Source organism: Festucalex cinctus, chromosome 16 (assembly GCF_051991245.1).
Source record: "Festucalex cinctus isolate MCC-2025b chromosome 16, RoL_Fcin_1.0, whole genome shotgun sequence".
Lineage (NCBI taxonomy): Eukaryota > Metazoa > Chordata > Actinopteri > Syngnathiformes > Syngnathidae > Festucalex > Festucalex cinctus.
Window position 1 is genome coordinate 20,541,906 of NC_135426.1, and position 18,518 is coordinate 20,560,423.

Below are 18,518 nucleotides of genomic sequence, written 5' to 3' on the forward strand. Positions count from 1 at the left end.
GCGTGATCTCTCTAATTGCCTTTCTTACCTTGCAAGATCTCCACATAACGTCACACCCAGCGACTAAAAAAAAAAATAAAAAATAATAAAGTTGAGATTAGCATGTTGGCTATTCCAGCTTCTCATGTGGCTCAATTGCAAAATTAATTGCCCACCCACGGCCTACGATGAAATCAGTGGGTAAGTTTTATTGAGTCAGACCAATTTTGACGATATATTTGTGTACTGTTCAAACCTTCAGCATGGTACAAGTGGACCTAATGGCCCAGAGGTAACCTACAGTACATCACGAGGAATGTGTGGGTGAGGTAAAAACAACCTTGGTGTAGATAGTGGCAGGATCAGGGGTGCTGTCACCCGCAAAGAAACAGATGCTGCGCTGACAGCTGAGGGTCAGGGGGTAGGAGGGCAAGGCAATTTCAGGAGGGAGAGTGGGAAAATGAAAGGATTGTTGCTCAACATCTTTTAAAAGAATCACCCAACGGTTGCAGTGAGGTGAAGTTGAGGACATTTCAAGAAAATCATTGGGACTTGGTCAGCAATCATGGCTCCTCATGCTACCTGACGAGTATAACTTAGTCGCTTGGCAAAGAAGCGCTGCCTCCATAAGTGAAAATGCATTCTAATTGGCGGGCTCGCATGTTCTTCACAGTTTGTTTTTAGACTGTCTCTATCTATTATGGTAATGAAAGCAATACTCAGCATTGGTTCTACAGTGCGGAGATCTGAGGGGTCAAGGGCTTGCTTGCATGAGACAGACTAATTTCATCCATTCATACAAGCATCCATCCACATTCTTAACCACTTAATCTCATTAACAATAATTAATATAATAATCTTGAAATATGTCAGTAATTTTATTGAAAAGTCTTTGGTGTGAGCATGAGTTAGTAGTGGAGTAAGCTAGTACCAAGCTGATGACATCATCTCCAGTAAATGCCATTCATCATGGCTAATTGTGTTGTAATATGTCATATGTCATGAGTGGATTTGTGCGCAGGGTATAATACAATAGCTGGGCGGAGGTCACAATCCACAGAGGTGGTCGAGCCAGACACTATTGTAGTGCAGACGTGGATAGTCCAACTGCTCCGCACAAAACCACACACACATATATACGAAAAGGCAATGGACTGTTTAGGTGTGGTGCTTCCAAGTTTATTGTGTACAACATCCTGGCCCCGTCCCTATAAATAGAACGACGGAGAAAGATGGATGGCTGAAATAATATTAACATTCATGTTTCGCTATATGAATGTGTCTTTATTTGTGGCTCTCACTGCCCACATTTATTTATTTATTTACTTATCTATCTATGTATCTCAAAACAATTACCTGTATACAGACAAAATAAAAAAAACAATAAAGTGATACAAATAATATGAAGAAAATGAAATATAATTTCATCATGACACATTAATTCCTAAAAGTGTCAGTTTAGTTCGCAAAAACATTTTTAAATACAGTACAGTGTAAAAAATATTTTCCTTCTATTTGTTATAAATATAAATTATATACAGTAAATACATGACCATATTTCCAAATATTTTAGTGTTGTAAATTCCAAATATTTGAAATTGTAAATATTTTTTCTGTATTTTCATTATTATAGAAATGCATCTACAGATTAAAACACATGATATGAACTCTAAATAAATTGCAAGGGTGGTTGAACACTTCATTAGGTACAACTGCACAAACAGATAGTATACTATACTAGTTTGTAGTGATTCTCAAACGGGTGGTATGTGCCTCTAGTAGTACCCAAAAGAATCAGTGCCAAGTACACTTCAGTTGTATTTAACTTTATTACATTTGTAGCTAATCTTTAATAACTGTTTGTCTTTCAGCATTTATTTAAGAACATATTTTATTTAACTTTTAAATACAATGTGTTTTAATTAAATCATTTAAGCAGGCCTACATGTTCTAATTTTTCTATATAGTATTGCGTAGTGGGAGAAGGGAGTAGCTGAAAGGAAAAGGAGAAGAGGAAGAGAAGTACAGTGTTAATGTTGAAACTGCATAATTTTACCGTAGCCACTAATATAATTGAGATCTCACTGATGTGCTCTCACTCTATTTTTAGGTCTTTTATGTCACAAAGCGTGCTCAGACACAACTGCAGCTACTGGAGTAACTGTAGCGAAGAACGCTCCCACACAAGGGATGACTGCTACGTCTAAAGTGCCAACCGATGCCAGCATGCCTACAATACAGGCTGTAGTAGAGCCCATTACTGACAAAACACGAACGCAGACAATTGTTGACGCAGTTAAGGTGATGCAGGCCCCAACGAGTTTACCCCTGGTCACCACACCTACACTCACAACAGCGCCCACTGTCAAGACAACGCCAGCCCCAACACAACCGCATCAGACACAACCAAACACCCCAGTTGATGCTGGCACCTCCAGCGCGCCACCGACTGTGAGGAGTGCTACCCTTATTACTCCAATCATCACAACGGACCCGTCAAAAGCCATCCTCTCAGTCACGACAGTGGGTGGCACACGGGCACCTGCCCCAAGCAAAAACCCTAATGTCATTGTCACGCCGACGACTGATGCGTCCACACTCGGCACTACGGCGAATCATCAGCCCGCCACGCACACGCACACCACTGTCATCGCCAAGACAACGCAACAAGAAGTCAACTCGGGTAAGGTCATTATATATCTATACTCAACAAAAATAACGCAACACTTTAGTTTTTACTCCCATTTTTTATGAAATGAAGTCAAAGATCTAAAACTTCTTCCACATACAGAATATCACACTTTCTCTCAAATATTGTTCATAAACCAGTCTAAATCTGTGATAGTGTGCACTTCTCCTTTGCCGAGATAATCCATCCCACCTCACAGGTGTGGCATATCGAGATGCTGATTATCCATTTTCTTTACCGCTTACTCCTCACAAGGGTCGCGGCGTTGCTGGAGCCTATCCCATCTGACTTTGAGCAGTAGGCGGGGTACACCTTGAACTGGTTGCCAGCCAATCGCAGAGGTGCAATTTTGCTTTCTTCTTCTTTCTTCCTAGAAAACCAGTCAGTTTTTAACAAAACTACACCTTTCAGAGTGGCCTTTTATTGTGGGCAGTCTCAGCTCACCTGTCCACTAAACACGGTGTCTAATCAGCTTTATATGGCACACCTGTGAGCTGGGATGGATTATCTCGGCAAAGGAGAAGTGCACACTATGACAGATTTAGACTCTTGTGAACAATATTTGATATATAGACACACACGCCCACACACTGTTTTTACTATTTTATTTTTTTTTGACTTGCAAATGCTTTTTGTGCCTATCACAACATTTGCCAGTAAGCATACTAAGAGTGTATATTTTAATCCAATGCAATGCTATAGCGAAAACCACCGTGACGAGCCCCCAACAAACAGTGAATTCAGGGACCACCAAACTAGCTGTGAGGGAACAGACGACCGCGAGTTCCCCCATCCTGGCCTCAACTGTCCCCACCACTGGTGTAACCACTAGTGGGACCCCTGGGGTCAAGTCCTCGAAGACAACCACCATAACCACAACAACTGTATCTTATCTAAAGAAGTTTTCGGTAAGATCGGGGAGTTGGAACAGAATACTGCATCTTTTTAATAAAAATTGCTAACAAATTAAATGTGAATTGCATTTATCTAACATGCAATGTTGTTGTTTTTTCTCCATTGTGTCTAGTACTCGCTGAACAATGGACAAGAGGTAGTTTTTTTTTTTTTTTTTTTCTACAATCTCATTATAATCTCCTTTTATGATCTGGGGGTATTATCAAGATTTGGTTTAGCGCAGCAGCTTGATTGTGTAACAGCAAAAGATGCCGTCTACAGAGTACAGTCATCTTTAAAACAGTATAAAGTGAATATTCATCATCTTTCATGATACATTTATAGACCTTACAGCTGTCTTGAATAAATCAAAATCCGACCAAAACTACAATTTCTGTAAGAACACCCAGATGAAGTAATTTTTGCCATATAAATCAACGAGATATAAATCCCCCAAATTTTACTCTCCAGTGAATATCCCACTCTAGCTCTCAGTGCCTGAAATGCATGTGCATGTAAACACACAATTCATGACTTCCTCCATTCATTCCTGCTTCCTGACTTTGCTAACCGTGCCCGCTCAGAAAGAGGAGGAGAAAGACCTGGTGGAGGTGTGCAGGCGTCTCATGGGCAACCTGAAGGACGGAAACTGCACGTTGACATGGCGCCACCACAAAGGCAAACTTCTGTTCGACTGTGTTGAGATCAACGGCAAAGGTACTGCTGCCTCCATCGAGCCACGACAAAATTGCTTCTCTCAAATGTAATGCCTGCTATGCTCAGGACACTAAATGAGGAAAATAGTACACCAACAGCATTTAAACACTTATGTCTGTTACAGTGAAAACGGCCCTGGCAACTCAGTATTATGAAGAAATAACCAAGGTGGGTTGGGTCTAATACTGTGTCATAAAGCATGTGTAAACTTGAACAAGCCACTAACATATCCATTGGATTATTTTGTTGTGCACATGAAGAAACCGACCGATAACAAAACCCTGATTGCCATTTTGGCTTCGTGCGGTGCGCTGCTGATTATGATCATCATCCTGGCCGTGTGTGCGTCCCACCACCGCAAACCTTACAGCGAGAACCAGGTACGTGGAGCATTTGTTTTAAATGTATGCTCAAGCAAGCTTCAGAAAAATGCCACATTTGTTCGTGACACTTAAAAGCATCACCATTTCTAAACATTGAGCAATGACTCAAATAAACTATCGATTTTGCTTTTGGGGAGAATTGCCTTAGTAAAAAAAAAAAAAAAAAAACAAAACAAACAAAACAAAACAAAATGGTGCTATGGCATTGATACATATCATTTTATTTTTTTGTGTATATTTTGAATCATAATATATCAAGTAACAATCCGATTTAGTTTGTCTTGAATGAATTTGGTGACATTAAAATTACCTGGATGTCCTTAACATTTTAAATTTAAATAAAGTTTTACACATTTTACCTAACTTTTTTTTTATTTTATTTTTTTATGTGACATTATAGAGAAAGTGTAATTGAGAAAACTTTTATTTGGATGTCCTATGAACATAATTTATTTTATTTTTTTGTACTAATTAATGTCTTCAGATGTGCAGAGGCAGTCATTTTTCCTTTGTAATATGAAAACCTTAATTATACATTTATCAGGAGTTTGCGTCATAATTCATCCTACAGCTGGCAGAGACAACATTTGAGCAAATGCCTTTTTTGAGGACAAAACAATCCTTTTACCACAGCAACTTGCAATTATTGGGTAAATGTCTTTTGGAACTCACCAGCAACACCTGACTGAAGAGCTGCACACAGTAGAGAACGGTTACCACGACAACCCCACACTGGAGGTGATGGAGGTGCAGCCGGAGATGCAGGAGAAAAAGCTGGCCCTCAACGGTGAGTTCAACAACGATGGCTGGATCGTGCCCATTGACAACCTGCTCAAGGACATCCCCGACGAGGAGGACACACACCTGTAGAAAGTGCAAGCCTGGCACAGATTAAACATGACCACCAATAAAAAACGCGACTGTGCAGTGGGTATCCACACTGAACTGCTTTGACACCTTACTTCAACATATAACACAAGTGAGGTTACACAATGTGCCTTTACAAAAAGGGCTTATATAAATGTTCAATCTACACTTTGTACACACCACCAAAAAAAAAGAAAAAAAAAAAAGTTAAAAGACACTGTAAGGTATGGATAATTACATCTAATTGGGTTGGCTGCTTTATATTCCAAGTGACCTGTGGTGTTATAAACCTTTACCCGACAAGATATTTGCTGAGTGACATCTCAATGTACATCAGTATTATACTGCCCCTAGGTGGCCAAGGTAAACACACCAGAAGGAGCGGCACAATGTTCATTGAATGGAAGCAGGAAGAAGAAGAAGAAAAAACAAAAACAAAAAACAGCAAAAACCTTTATAATTCTTTATATTATATTTATGACATGAATGTATGTTTTTATAAAGTACAATATAAGAGTGCTACATTTTTTTTTGTGGGGAGTCTGGATTGCATTAACATTTCCCCTCATTTCATTGGAACAAGTTACACCTGTATCTCAATGCATCACTGTCTTTATTTGGGTATCACACATCAGGCACTTGAACTATATGATTTTACATCCCAACTAAAACCTTATCACTGAACATTGTAAATATCTACTTATTAGTTGTATTGCTGTACGTTTGCAAGTCGTTTGTTTAAATGTATTCATTTGAAAGTTAAGTCATCTTTATTGTATTCAAAATGTTTACTTCTCCTTAAAACCAATTATCTATATCTCATGTTCAAACTTCAGTAATCCCCTGCTATTTAGCAAATAGTGATAAACCACCTGAAATTGGCATGCCGCTAAAAGTTAATTGCCTATATAAATTAAAAGCATAAATATATCACAAACTTCACAAAATTAATTTCAAACTCATCTTATTACCCTTAAATATAAATGGCTTACATATTTCAGAAGAAGAAAATGAAGAAAAAAAAAATCAAAACAATAAGTGGCTCCCCATAATTTTCACCCAGGCTAAACTGAGCTCCTCTTTGCAAAGCATGTCTCTCAGCCACTTCCTTTGCTATTTAGACACAGCTCTGGCACCATCTTGTGGCATTTCAGGGTGCTTCATAAAGATGACAAAAATGCACCCATATCACTTTTTCCAGGCAAAAAACAAACATAACAGGGTGAATTGTGTCACAAAAAGGTGACTTTGTTAATAGTGGACTGCGAATATGCAGGGAATTACTGTAACTGCTAAGTCATCATCTCCAAGTCAACGTGTTTGTCTGTTTGATATTTCAAGTATTATTGTATTTATGGTTGTTTTGCTAACAGAAGTGAACAGGGGTCTAACACACTGAAAGTTGTAAATTGTCGTCATTACTTTTTGCAAATAAAGATTTTTTTTTCCACATACAGGAGTTAAATTGCATTTTGTACACATACTCAAGAGGTAAAGAAAGAAAGAAAAGGCAAAAGTCAGAATATAAGAAAACCTGAACAAAATACAATCTTTATTCATTATTTACATTACATACAATGCAATACTACAAGGCTTTCTACACATTCCACAGAGAAGTGCTCACAACAGGACAGTACCATACCTGGACGTCCACAGTTCCAACCAGGTCTCAAGATAAATGATGATGTGGGAAGGGGGAGGATATTAAACAGTAATATTTGGCATTGCTTTTAAACAAAAGGTGCTTTGACTTTTTTTTTCTTTTTTTTTTTAAATAGTTATTTTTTTTAACTTTTTTTTTCTCCCCTCGCTTCACAGACACACAGCAACATACACACAAGAAGAAAAAAAAGTCAAAATATTGACAGGGAAAAAATAATTTTAATCGATTTTTGATATATAGAAAACAAATCTAAGACTAAAAATAGAGAAAAATAAAATTTTAACAGGAAAAAAAAAATCACGCAATCTTGAAGTTTAAAAGAATCGATTAATTTTGAAAGAATAAAAGAATGACGTTCACAAAACTCTTGATGGAAAACTCAGTTTCATGATTACAAATGTATACTTTCCCCTTACATCATTTTGACAATTTATAATTTTCATAACTTCACAATTATTCTCGTAAGATTACCCCCCCATACACACACTTTTTTTTTTTTTTTCCAAAATTACAACTTTTTACTTAGTGTCACATTTTTATTCTGTTGACAAAAATGGCCCAAAAATTACTTTTTAGATTTAATAATTCCTTTACATGATGCAGAAAATGCACACAATGTGCATCTTCTGAATCTACCAAGTACAATCGAAAAGCACCAAATAAATCTACTTAAGTGTTTAGCATGAGGGAAAAGGGGGGTGGGGGAATGATTTATGCTTGTGTTTTCTTACAATAATAACAAAGCTTAAATTTGTGCTGCAACTCAGTTCAAGGCTTATTCTTACAAAGCAAGTAACTAAGGGCATGTATCTTAACTCTCCCTACAAATTTCCACTACGCTGATATTTGAGGTGCAAAGCACAGCTAAACATTTATTGTATGTAATAATTTTCTTCAATGTATTTATTTATTTTTTGGGAAGGTGGGGGGGACTAAAGGTTTCACTGTTCAATTAGTGCCATTTCATTTCTTCCATTTTAGGTTATGTTTCTAGTTTTATCCCCATATATTTGTAAAATTAGATAAGCCAACTTTTTACATAAACTTATTTTTGCTCAGAGGAATCTTTTTTTTTTTTTTTCCCCTCTTTCTTAAGGTCTTGTGATGATGGGTGGTATATAAAATTGGGAGCATAACTGTACTATACTGATTGCAGAAACTACTAAGTGGATGTGTCCGACTGAGTGCTGTTATACTTATGAGTAAAAATAAATAAATTAAAAAAAAATCAAAAAACGTAGCACTTTCAAACATGATCATATAGGAGAAGTATAGATGCAAATGATCAAAGCAAGAGGAAAAAAATAAAAGCTTGGCAGTTGGTCGTCTCACGCACGCGTACACACAATTTCACACTAGTATAACACAGTGTTGGCTAGACGTAGCTCAGTTTCAGGGTTGCAGCAGCAGATTGTGACGTAAAATGGACGGAGGAACTAGATATTAGAAATGGAAAGTACCTGGTGTGTCTTGCTCCCTCTTCCACCCGTGTCTTAGCATTTGTGTCCAGTTGGTGAGGTCTTGGTTTGTCACAAGGCAGGGGAGGGGATAGAGTGAGGGCTAAAGGGTGATGAGGTCCACTAGGTTGCCTTTCGGCGGAGTCATGCTGTCGGGGAAGAAGTTGACGAGTGTGTCGAAGAGTTGCGTGCGCTGGGCGTACGTCTGGTCCACATCCGAGAAACCTGGTGGGCATTTTACATTTATCTAACATTTAGTACTCTAAGTGCCAAAAGTTGACTTTAATCATTTTATACTCTCTGTGCAAAGTGCTAATGTGCGCTTAGTTAGCAAATGTTTGCCCATGTGATCCAAATGATCAACTACTCAAGTGCGTCTTGCTTTTTCCTTGCCTTTTGTCATGATGCCAAATCAGACAAGTGATGGCAAAGATGAAAAATGTGATAACCGTAGAACTAGAAATGGAGCTTATAGCGTAGGACATGTCTGTAAATCATTTTATAAAAATATTGTCAAGCTGGTTACTATTAATGGATCTATGCTTTGGTTTAGTTTTCCTGTGATTCCCTTCCCCTCCAAGTGAAAACAAGATTGGCCAATTGATGAACCCCACACAGTGTTCCACATATTGGTATCATACCATTGCGGTGGGTACAGCAAAAGAATTGTACCAAAAAACACATGACAAATCTGTACTTTTCCAGACTCGTGCATCTGCATTGTCTTAGCTGTTACAAAAGTATAACATAATATGCATATGCTAATTATAGTTTACAACCCCATAAATATGTTATGTATAAGGACAATGTAGATTATACTAATAAATATCACCGTAGTCGCATTTCATTGGCTGTGTAAATTGTATCCTTCAAAATTACAATATTGCTGGCTATCTCTAAGCAGTTACATCAGTATAAATTCAATGTCTATCTAAAGATGAGGTCAAAAATAAGTTTGGAGTGTTACCCAGGGGGATGAAGTCATTACTGGACTTGAACAGAGCCGTGGGCAGGAGCTGGAACTAAAGTGCAACATGAATTGTCATCTCACACAGGAACAAAGTTAAAACAGCATTTGAACTGACAATAAAAATATCTGCAAGGAGGACAAATCCGGTACCTCTTTGGTCTCCTCGGGATCTGTGTGGTCCACAGTGAGCGACAGGTCATCCTGAAGGTATTTGAGTGCGCTCAGTGGCTCCGATTGGGCTTTTTCTTCAAACCTGGACAAGCAAAAAGACACTTGTGTTACTGTAGTTCTGATGAATAGTCACTAGATGGCAGCTGATTCACTGGCATTTTGTAGCCTGTACAGCAGAGGTGGGCAAATGTGTACAGAAAGGCCACATATACCTGTATCGAAAACACTTTAAGGGTCCGTTAATTTGTAATGAAATAAAAACGTGACATTGTCTATATAGAATGGTTTATCTTAATGATAAAATTGTCAGATCTCGATTGTACGGTTTCTAATTAAATTTTAATTTCTAACGATTAAAAAAAAAAAAAAAAGTCTGTTAATCTTAATATCTGCAAGGTTTTGTTAATTAGTTAATTAGAAAAAAATCATGAAATAAGTAAAATCAAATGTCCATGTTGCGCTATAATTATTTTTTCACAATATTCTAACCAATTATTTAAACAAATGAATAAAAAAAAAGCTATACGTTTTCATTTTTTAATTGTTAGAATTTTGTAGATGAAAAATGTGTAAAATGTGTTTTTAAAACAAAACAAAAAAAAAATATATATATATATATATATATATATATATATATATATATATATATATATATATATATATATATATATATATATATATATATATATATATATACACACAATAAAATAACTTATTATCTAATAAAATAAAGAAATGCAAAATGTGTTATATTTTTAATCTTCCTAATATTACAGGACATGGGTAATGTCAGAGCCCACAGGTGGCGACACGGTTCTGTTGAGCAGCCACAGACCTGTACTTTCGGATGAGATATCTGCAGTGGCGCAATAGATACTCCTTGGAGGGCCGACACAGTTTCAGTGACCAGAAGTCGTCCAGACGCATTTTAGGAGAGCAAGACTTGCCCGGATTGCCGCCAAACAGGTAATGCACCTGGGAAGACATCCCAAAGGCAAATCAGACAATAAGGACATATTTTTGAAAAAAAAATACCTTTTTGTATAACAATAGGCTCTGAAAGGCCTGTAACCTCATCAAGAGTGAAATTAAACGAGTAAATATTTTTAATCTGCCTTTTTCTGAACGTGTGTGCACGCGTGCCTGTGAGAGAGCAAGCCTCGTTTGTTAATGCATTATGTTAAGCGTTTACGTAGCAGTTATGTTATGTCGCTATTTGCCACAAATATTGTGCGATGGTACGTGAAATAAAAGATCATACCTTATGCATCTCGTCGTAGACCAGCTGGTGAGCAAAGCGCGGACAAGGTTCCTCCTCCTGCAGGACCTTGCTGGGGGTTTCCTTCATTGCCTGGTCATTCTTATATACACAGGACCTTGGATGTCAACAAAAAATAGAAGAGGAAGCACAATAGCATAAATGAACTTTTCCTGAAACACGAAAGGAAAACTGTATAAACACGCACATTCGCACAACCACATGGACAATCAAAAGTTGAGTTGATGAGCCCATTTGAAGACTTTAATATGTTCGATACTGTCATTTTGGTGCGATAGCTCAGAATTAGACTGATATTGAAAGCCGCCTGAAATAAACAAATGTTGCTCTGGTTACTGTCACTTTCAGAGCTCAAGCCTCCGGTGCATTATGTCGAAGGCAAAATGGTGCCGTTGCGCTGGACTTCAGAAGTAAACGTGAACCTGGGCTCTGGTTGGCAAGGTGGTGATGTCGCCTGCCTTCGTGCGGGCAACGCCGGATCGCTTATTGATTGAGAGAACGCATTTGTGAGTTTGAGTGTGTGTGCGCGCGTCTTTAATTTTAAAAACGAAGAAAGAAAGAAAAAGAAAAGTAAACAACCATTGGTCAAGCTTGGCGACTGGGAAAAATATATATAGCTTTTGCACACACAACCAGTCGAAGTCTGCTTGACTCTAAAAACACACATTTGAATGGGCTCGGGGAGAACAAGAACAGCTAAAATCAATGTGCTGGAATGCGGAGAACAGCCTATACTTTCCCAACCCCTGATTCAAAAACGGTGAATGCAGATACAGGACACACACACACACACACACACACACACCCACGGCTGCACCCTAGAGGGGCTACTCTGCTGCACATTAGCTCCCATTGGGTAACCTACCAATTGTTGCGGGCGATGTCATAGATCCAGAAGGAGTTGCGTACGTTCTCCTCGCGTTTGTCTTTGTCCTTGCTGAGGCCCGACAGGACGTGGATCTCGTTGAGCTCAGGGTCGATGGTGGCTCTCTGGGTAAAGCCCGTCATGGGTACTAGGAAGGAAAGGTGGGGAGGTGGGTTGAGGGGTAGGGAAGCAACGAGGCAACAATCATTATTCAACCTGGGAATAAACATTTACTTTGAGCCATTCAAGATAAAACTACGCACAAAAGAGAAAAATACCAAAGCAGCAGAATTTGAGGCCCAAAAAAAGAAAGCAACATAACAGCAAGCCGCCATGGATACAAGGCCAGACGGTAGTGCGCAGCATGCAAATTCTGCCTGACTTTCATTTCCTCCCCACCGCCTCATTTGTGGTAAAATCCCTCAGCTCAGCTCTTTTTATGCCGGACCATAAACCATGTTTCATAAATGGCAAGACATCAAAATAAACACTTCATCACAATCATTTCTTTGAGCATTTTCTAGGGCCCACTAGTCATTTATACGCTGATGAAAAAGCAGCACGGGTACACTTACAAGAGAGCTCCATTGATTTAGCTTGCCAAATTAGTGTGTGTTATCATGTTTGTATGACAAACACACTTAGACTCAATATTTACATCCTAGTCCCTGTGATTTTTAAGACTCATAACTGGACACTTATTTTTTGGTACTAAAGCAGTTGTTCATTCAATACCGCCATCACTGACTATACTTTAGCAAATATTCATAAGTGGTGCTACGGCTTGCTTTGTTGACAGACGTCTTCAACGATGCTACTGCAGCGTTCCCTGAAGATACAAAGAAGCAATGTTTGGGCTGGCCACTTCCTTCGTTACATCCCTTGCAGTTGTTTTCTGCATTTGTGTACTGTCGCTGCCAATTTGTCATCTTTTATGGGTCCAAATTGTGCTGCATATTTATTATAGTTTGGGCTGATATAATAACAGATATTAGCAATGAATTAGAATTTGACCGGAGCTCTTTTTGTTTGCCCATGGTGACATGCAGCCCTCCTACTAAAAAAATGGCTGCGAACAGAGGACCTGTTCACAAATGCAGTCAGTGTTGCCAAGTTTGCAACTTTACCACCCTATCTCACAACTATTTTTCAAAAAAGTGGCTTCACGTTAATTCTTGCTGAGAAGAAAACATGAGTGAAATAGCATCAGGAGAAATAAAGTAAATGGCATAAATCTGAAAATAGACCTTTGTGAGAAAAATCTCAAGGTTTCAAACCACCCTACCCTAACTCAACTCAAACTCAAATCTTACCCATGCCTGAGTCCTTCTTGGTGCCATCAGATATGATCTCCACGTGGTCTCCATCCACATCATAGCTGAAGAAATCATTGAGGTAGGTCTTAGACCGCTGACCTCCAAACACATACAGACAGCGGTTTCTCTGAGAGAGGGAGGGGGGGAAAACTGTGATGATGAAACAAGCACATCAGGTGAGACTATTCATTTTGCAGACTAACTGTGTGGAAGAGCATGCAGTGTCCGATACGTGACTGGATGTCCTCTGGGCCGGCGTTGCATGAATCTTCCCGCAGAAGGCTCCACGTGGCTGCTTGACAGCGGTAGGCATAAAGGCCGCTGAACTGTGGCTCAGACGTGCGGCTGTCCTCCACGCTGCCGTTGCACGTCAGTATCCGGCCGCCAAACGTGTAGATCATGTGCTTTTCTGAGTCCATGCACATCTGTTTGGATGACAAAATGATAGGTGAGGATGACGAGAACTCGTGCTGAAAGTAGAATTTTTGAATGAGTCATATTAAATGTAAGCATCAAAGCCCGAATCGTAACAAATCTTGACTTCTCATCAGGGTTTGTTCAACATCACAACGTTCACTAAAAATTCTCTAAATGTTTGCCAGGCATTCACCTAAAGTTTGAAAGTTTTTTTCTTTTCACAAGTTTAAAAAATTTCCTTGCGACAAGAAAAAAAAAGTTATTTAAGCGTTTTAGAAAACGCTTAGCAAAACCTTAAATGAAACGAGGCATCAACATTTGCTAATTTTGCGTTACGTTCACCCCTCAATGGGGTACAGACTTTCAAATAACTTATGCATTTTAATGACCATGAGAGGACTTTAACTTTGAATGGTTACCTGATGGTCGAACACCAGCTTGGGCCCCCCATCAGCTGCCGTGTCCTCGCTGAGGAGCGCCCACGTGTTGACATCGATGTCATAGCGGTAGAAGTCACTCTTCAGGGACTTGCTGTTCCTGACACTGGAGTCCAGGTAGCGGCCCAGTGTGTAGATCTGGCGCCGCTGGGAGTCGATGCACATCTTATGGCAGGAGCGGGCACTTGGACCGCTCTGAACAAAACACAGGTTTATTGAAGTTTGTGAGACACTGTTTCGGTACACTGCTGTTTGCAAAAGCCCAAACTTTTAATGTTGCGTTCTGAACGGATTACCTCTTTCTCAGTGTCCCTTGAGATGCAGACCCACTGGTTCTCTTGAACGCTGTAAGCCCAGAAGTCAGCAAGGTCCTGCGTGCCATCCCAGCCCCCAAACAAGTACACCGTCTCTGCAGGGAACAAAAAAAGCTTGACACAGTAAATGTCCAAAGTTGAATTCACTTGTTGGTATGACATGATCAACCCGTTGCTTCACAAAACAAACAAACAAACAAAAACAAAAAAAAACACAACAACAACTAGTTAACAATGCAAGGTGATGGAAATTATGTGAAGTGCTAAAACTCTTTCCAAGGGAATATGCAGGAATAAACCAGGATTTTACAAAATTGAAGGTTGGTTTTCAATGGGGAACCTAACCTAACTTTATTTTGCATTGCTGTCTGCAAAACAACGTGTATATGCTTGAATATGATACCTTTCCACTGAATTACCCTCAATTATGAGCTGATTCACTTAATTTTTTTTTCTCTCTCTCAATGCAATTATTAGGCATTGCGTACAGAAGAGTGCATGCCACTGTTTGAAGAAAAACAGCAGTGGAATAATTGTTAAAGGCTATAAAAGGAATGCTCTCAGAGCAGTGTCAATTTTCAAAAAAAATGAAACTCTTGTGTAAACATTCTTGAGTACAACAACACAAAAGGTCAGTGTGTGCTTTTCTGAAACAAAGCCCCTTCTTGGCTCAGCAGATAATAACATGTCATTCACTGACACGCAAGCACGCACACTTCCAGCAGGGAAGTACACATCAACCGCCACCCGATACAGAATCATCGGATTAAACACAAATAAAACGTCGCAAGAGTTGTGCTGAGGAGGAAATGAGTCAGAGTGCTTCGCCTAGTTAATGTGCGTGTGCTCTCACCAGTCTGAACGTCAATGACCATTTGATGTCCTCCCCTCATCCCTGGCCTGTTGTCGTCACCATCGCCTGTAGAGCGCAGGAAGGTGGGTACAAAGGCGGCATGTGAGTATGGGATGCATGGTGGGGAGTGGGGGGTGGGGGGGGGGGGGGGTAATCGGGACGTGAGAGGATAGTGTGGAATGGGGTGGGAGATTGAGGGTTCAGCAACACACGCGCACACACGCACGCAAAAAGGAAGACAACATTGTTTTAGCGACAACGCTTTGACAGGATACTGAAATGTTTGGAAAAGTCCCACTTTTAATAGATGGGCTCACTGTTCATGTCGTCTCTGTTGATTTCTTGGGCGCTTGTACCTTTGTTGCATTTGGGGATGATCTGACTCCACCTGGGCTTGTACTCCTGCTGGCTGATATACTGGTTAAACAAACCGTCTATGAAGAGAGAAGTGGCATCAGCGCATATACGAACTGGACAACAATGGACTCCCTATAACAGGGCCAGACCTCGAACGGCTTTGTCAATGAGGTCCTCGCAGGCGTCGAAATCGCCTTGCAGCACCAGCCGGTCGTGCAGGTGGGTGAGCATGGGGTGTTCAAGTGCTATGCGTGTCTTCTTCTGCAGTGACTCAAAGGCCTCTGTGTAGTTGTGCTGACGGAAGTGTTTGAGACAAAGGCGGATGGCTTCCTGTTCTCTGTACTGAAAATGTATTAAAAGAAAAAAAAAAATACAATTCAAAATTACACTTGTTACTAATTTAGGGGTGGATAATATGGGCTAAAAAAATATCAATATTTAAAAAAAAAAAAAAAAAAAAATCAACTATATTTTGACAATATTCTACGTAAACAACTATCTTGTAAATCTGCACTCACTTCACGGAATAATTTCAGACAGCGTTTTTGAACAACAACTCTTGTTTATATATTTTAATTTACTGAATACATCTTCTGCAAAACATTTTACGGTATTCTACGGCAACATTTAACAATGAAAGCTTTATTGTTATTTCCAGGTTATATAGGGTGTGTTTTCATTATTATAATTTTTTTCTGAATCATTGTCAATTAAATATCTTTTATTATTCCATAATAACAGATGTGGTAAATGGACTGCTTTTTATATAGCGCTTTTAACTACATCATATGGTGCCCAAAGGGCGTTACAGTGCCTCAACATTCACCCATTCACATCACATTTTAATCTGCAGTAAGTACTGGTGCACCACTGCCAAATACTACAGAAATCAGAACGACAAAAGTTTTTTACTACAGCAGTCAGAATGGGGGGATAAATATATATATTTTTTTTTGATATATGGTGATTTGATGGTGATGGAAAGAATATACTTTATGAGAGAGCCAGCATCCTGCATATATTGTAATGACCACAAATGCAGCTGCTACCTTTTGACACGCAATTTCCAAAGTTGTCCTACACATAATACACATATTTTCTTCATTACATTTTTGTATTTACAAGTAAACATGCTTGTATAATTAACTACATAACGTTTCCCGTTTTCAGAAACTGAACACACTTTTTCACTCGCTCCCTTCAAGCATAATACATCTACACTTTAAAACACTAATTGAATAAAAATAATGACTAAGAAATATATTAAGGTTGTTTCTGGTCAGCTAAAACATTGATTTATTTTGTTATATTGTTATTTTGTTATTTTCCTAAAAATCATTGTCATCTTTATTTAAATACACATGCCCACATCTTACCTTGCTGTACCAATTAAGGCAGGGCTGCACCACATCCGGATCCTCGATACCATGCAGCTCAATGTACCAGATGCTGAAGTTAAAACTCGGACCCCATGACATCAGAGGCACTGATGAACAGAACATCGAAAAAATTGGGTGAACCAGCTATAGAAAGTGAACATTAGATTTGCATTGAAGCGAATCCCTCCTCACCAATTTTGACAAATCTGCAGGGAAACATCTGCTCATCGATCTTGTGCTTTAAGGTGAACGTTTCCTTGTTGTAGTCATTCTTAAGGCCACTGTCAGACGGGAAGAAAAAAATAGGCCAACCTTTCACTACTTCTACTGTTGGACGTGCTGAGTTCTCGCATTTGCTGGGAAAATCAGTTAAAGGGACATGTTTTTTTTCCCCTCTCTTTCATTTGAAATAAGAGGATTTTGGGCTACAAGCATGGTCACAGCACTAATTAAAACTCATAAATCAAAGTGCCACTTTATTTATACACAGGCAGTTAAAAAGAGGATTTTCCACAAGGTTTAACCATAAATAATAGCATGTTGTATTAGCCAGTATTTGTAAGCAGATCAAGCTCACCTGGACAAAAGCTCAGTCATGTTTTCTTCGCTCATGCCACCGAAAACCTTGAACTTCTTCAGGTTGCAGACGTGTGTTTTCTCATATTTCCCGAAGGTGATGCTCTGAACAATCGCTGGCCTCTCCAGTTTCAAGATTAAAAACTGAAAAAGCAGGGACAACATCCTCAATTCAGCTGGTTTCATTTTGATAGGAAAAATTCAGTAGTTCAAGAGACATTGCGCGGACATATTATGTCAGTTAAATTGAACTAATATGACAGCAGTGATTCCACTCAGAATTTTGTCAACAGCGGCGCTCGACAACTGTCGAGGGGGGTTAATAATACATTTACTTTGCGCTTTACATAAAAGTGCACCGTGTTATTGCCATATGCTTGCTAAAACAAACGGGTCGCAGGAGCAAAGCAGTGACTTAAAAAATATGTTGAATGTGAATTATTTTGTTCCCGGTTTGTAGAATTTGATTACGCATTCGACAAGTTGGGAGGGGAATGGAGACGAGCAGAAACATGCACGCATACTCAAGCAATGCTACATTGATCATTGGAGTGCCACTGTATTACCAATATTTAAAATGGATTACATCAAATGCAGTCAAATACAGTACTTCAAGAATATGGCATGCAATGTGAAAGAACAAACAGTATAGAAATTAATATTTACAGATGTACATAAATTAACATGTATACATCCTAATACTTTAAATTAATACAATTTGAAGTTCTTTTGTCAGTTTTAAAATTGCTGCTTTTGCTGATCACAACACTACAATGCATAAGTTGCTCTGCAACTTTGGTTAAAAACTGGCATATTGCAGCATTTACCTGTGGAGGGTAGTTGCTCTCAGATGACCACCTGGACGACTGATCATTAGGTTTGTCCACCAAAATGTTCCTTTAAGAAACACACACACACAAAACATAACAAAAAAC

General features: G+C 39.0%; 3 protein-coding genes across 10 annotated transcripts in view; 1 reads left to right on the top strand and 2 right to left on the bottom strand.

Annotated features, from left to right (window-relative positions):
- Positions 1 to 5,544, bottom strand: part of LOC144003189 (histidine ammonia-lyase-like) — a 24,478-nt gene extending 18,934 nt beyond the window's left edge. For all 5 annotated transcript variants that reach the window (XM_077499164.1, XM_077499160.1, XM_077499159.1 and 2 more), the window contains exon 1: positions 5,335 to 5,544. The gene's annotated coding sequence lies outside the window, so the exon portion shown is untranslated. The remainder of the gene's footprint in view (positions 1 to 5,334) is intronic.
- Positions 1 to 6,981, top strand: part of podxl (podocalyxin-like) — an 11,056-nt gene extending 4,075 nt beyond the window's left edge. The window contains exons 2-8 of the mRNA XM_077499173.1: positions 2,090 to 2,662; positions 3,371 to 3,576; positions 3,696 to 3,719; positions 4,147 to 4,279; positions 4,404 to 4,447; positions 4,540 to 4,659; positions 5,338 to 6,981. Of these exons, the coding sequence (XP_077355299.1) occupies positions 2,090 to 2,662; positions 3,371 to 3,576; positions 3,696 to 3,719; positions 4,147 to 4,279; positions 4,404 to 4,447; positions 4,540 to 4,659; positions 5,338 to 5,532 (1,295 nt within the window). The 3' untranslated portion in view covers positions 5,533 to 6,981. The remainder of the gene's footprint in view (positions 1 to 2,089; positions 2,663 to 3,370; positions 3,577 to 3,695; positions 3,720 to 4,146; positions 4,280 to 4,403; positions 4,448 to 4,539; positions 4,660 to 5,337) is intronic.
- Positions 6,982 to 7,052: 71 nt separating this feature from the next.
- Positions 7,053 to 18,518, bottom strand: part of mkln1 (muskelin 1, intracellular mediator containing kelch motifs) — a 115,291-nt gene continuing 103,825 nt past the window's right edge. For 3 of the 4 annotated variants that reach the window (XM_077499157.1, XM_077499158.1, XM_077499154.1), the window contains 17 exons: positions 18,411 to 18,480; positions 17,585 to 17,727; positions 17,200 to 17,288; positions 17,005 to 17,114; positions 15,778 to 15,970; positions 15,589 to 15,705; positions 15,272 to 15,337; positions 14,401 to 14,513; positions 14,087 to 14,299; positions 13,454 to 13,675; positions 13,248 to 13,377; positions 11,935 to 12,082; positions 11,052 to 11,166; positions 10,626 to 10,765; positions 9,770 to 9,872; positions 9,617 to 9,671; positions 7,053 to 8,874 (listed from right to left, as the gene is read on the bottom strand). In XM_077499157.1, coding sequence (XP_077355283.1) covers positions 8,753 to 8,874; positions 9,617 to 9,671; positions 9,770 to 9,872; positions 10,626 to 10,765; positions 11,052 to 11,166; positions 11,935 to 12,082; positions 13,248 to 13,377; positions 13,454 to 13,675; positions 14,087 to 14,299; positions 14,401 to 14,513; positions 15,272 to 15,337; positions 15,589 to 15,705; positions 15,778 to 15,970; positions 17,005 to 17,114; positions 17,200 to 17,288; positions 17,585 to 17,619 — 1,971 coding nt within the window. In that variant the 5' untranslated portion in view covers positions 17,620 to 17,727; positions 18,411 to 18,480 and the 3' untranslated portion in view covers positions 7,053 to 8,752. The remainder of the gene's footprint in view (positions 8,875 to 9,616; positions 9,672 to 9,769; positions 9,873 to 10,625; positions 10,766 to 11,051; positions 11,167 to 11,934; positions 12,083 to 13,247; positions 13,378 to 13,453; positions 13,676 to 14,086; positions 14,300 to 14,400; positions 14,514 to 15,271; positions 15,338 to 15,588; positions 15,706 to 15,777; positions 15,971 to 17,004; positions 17,115 to 17,199; positions 17,289 to 17,584; positions 17,728 to 18,410; positions 18,481 to 18,518) is intronic. The other variant, XM_077499156.1, reaches the window with a different exon arrangement.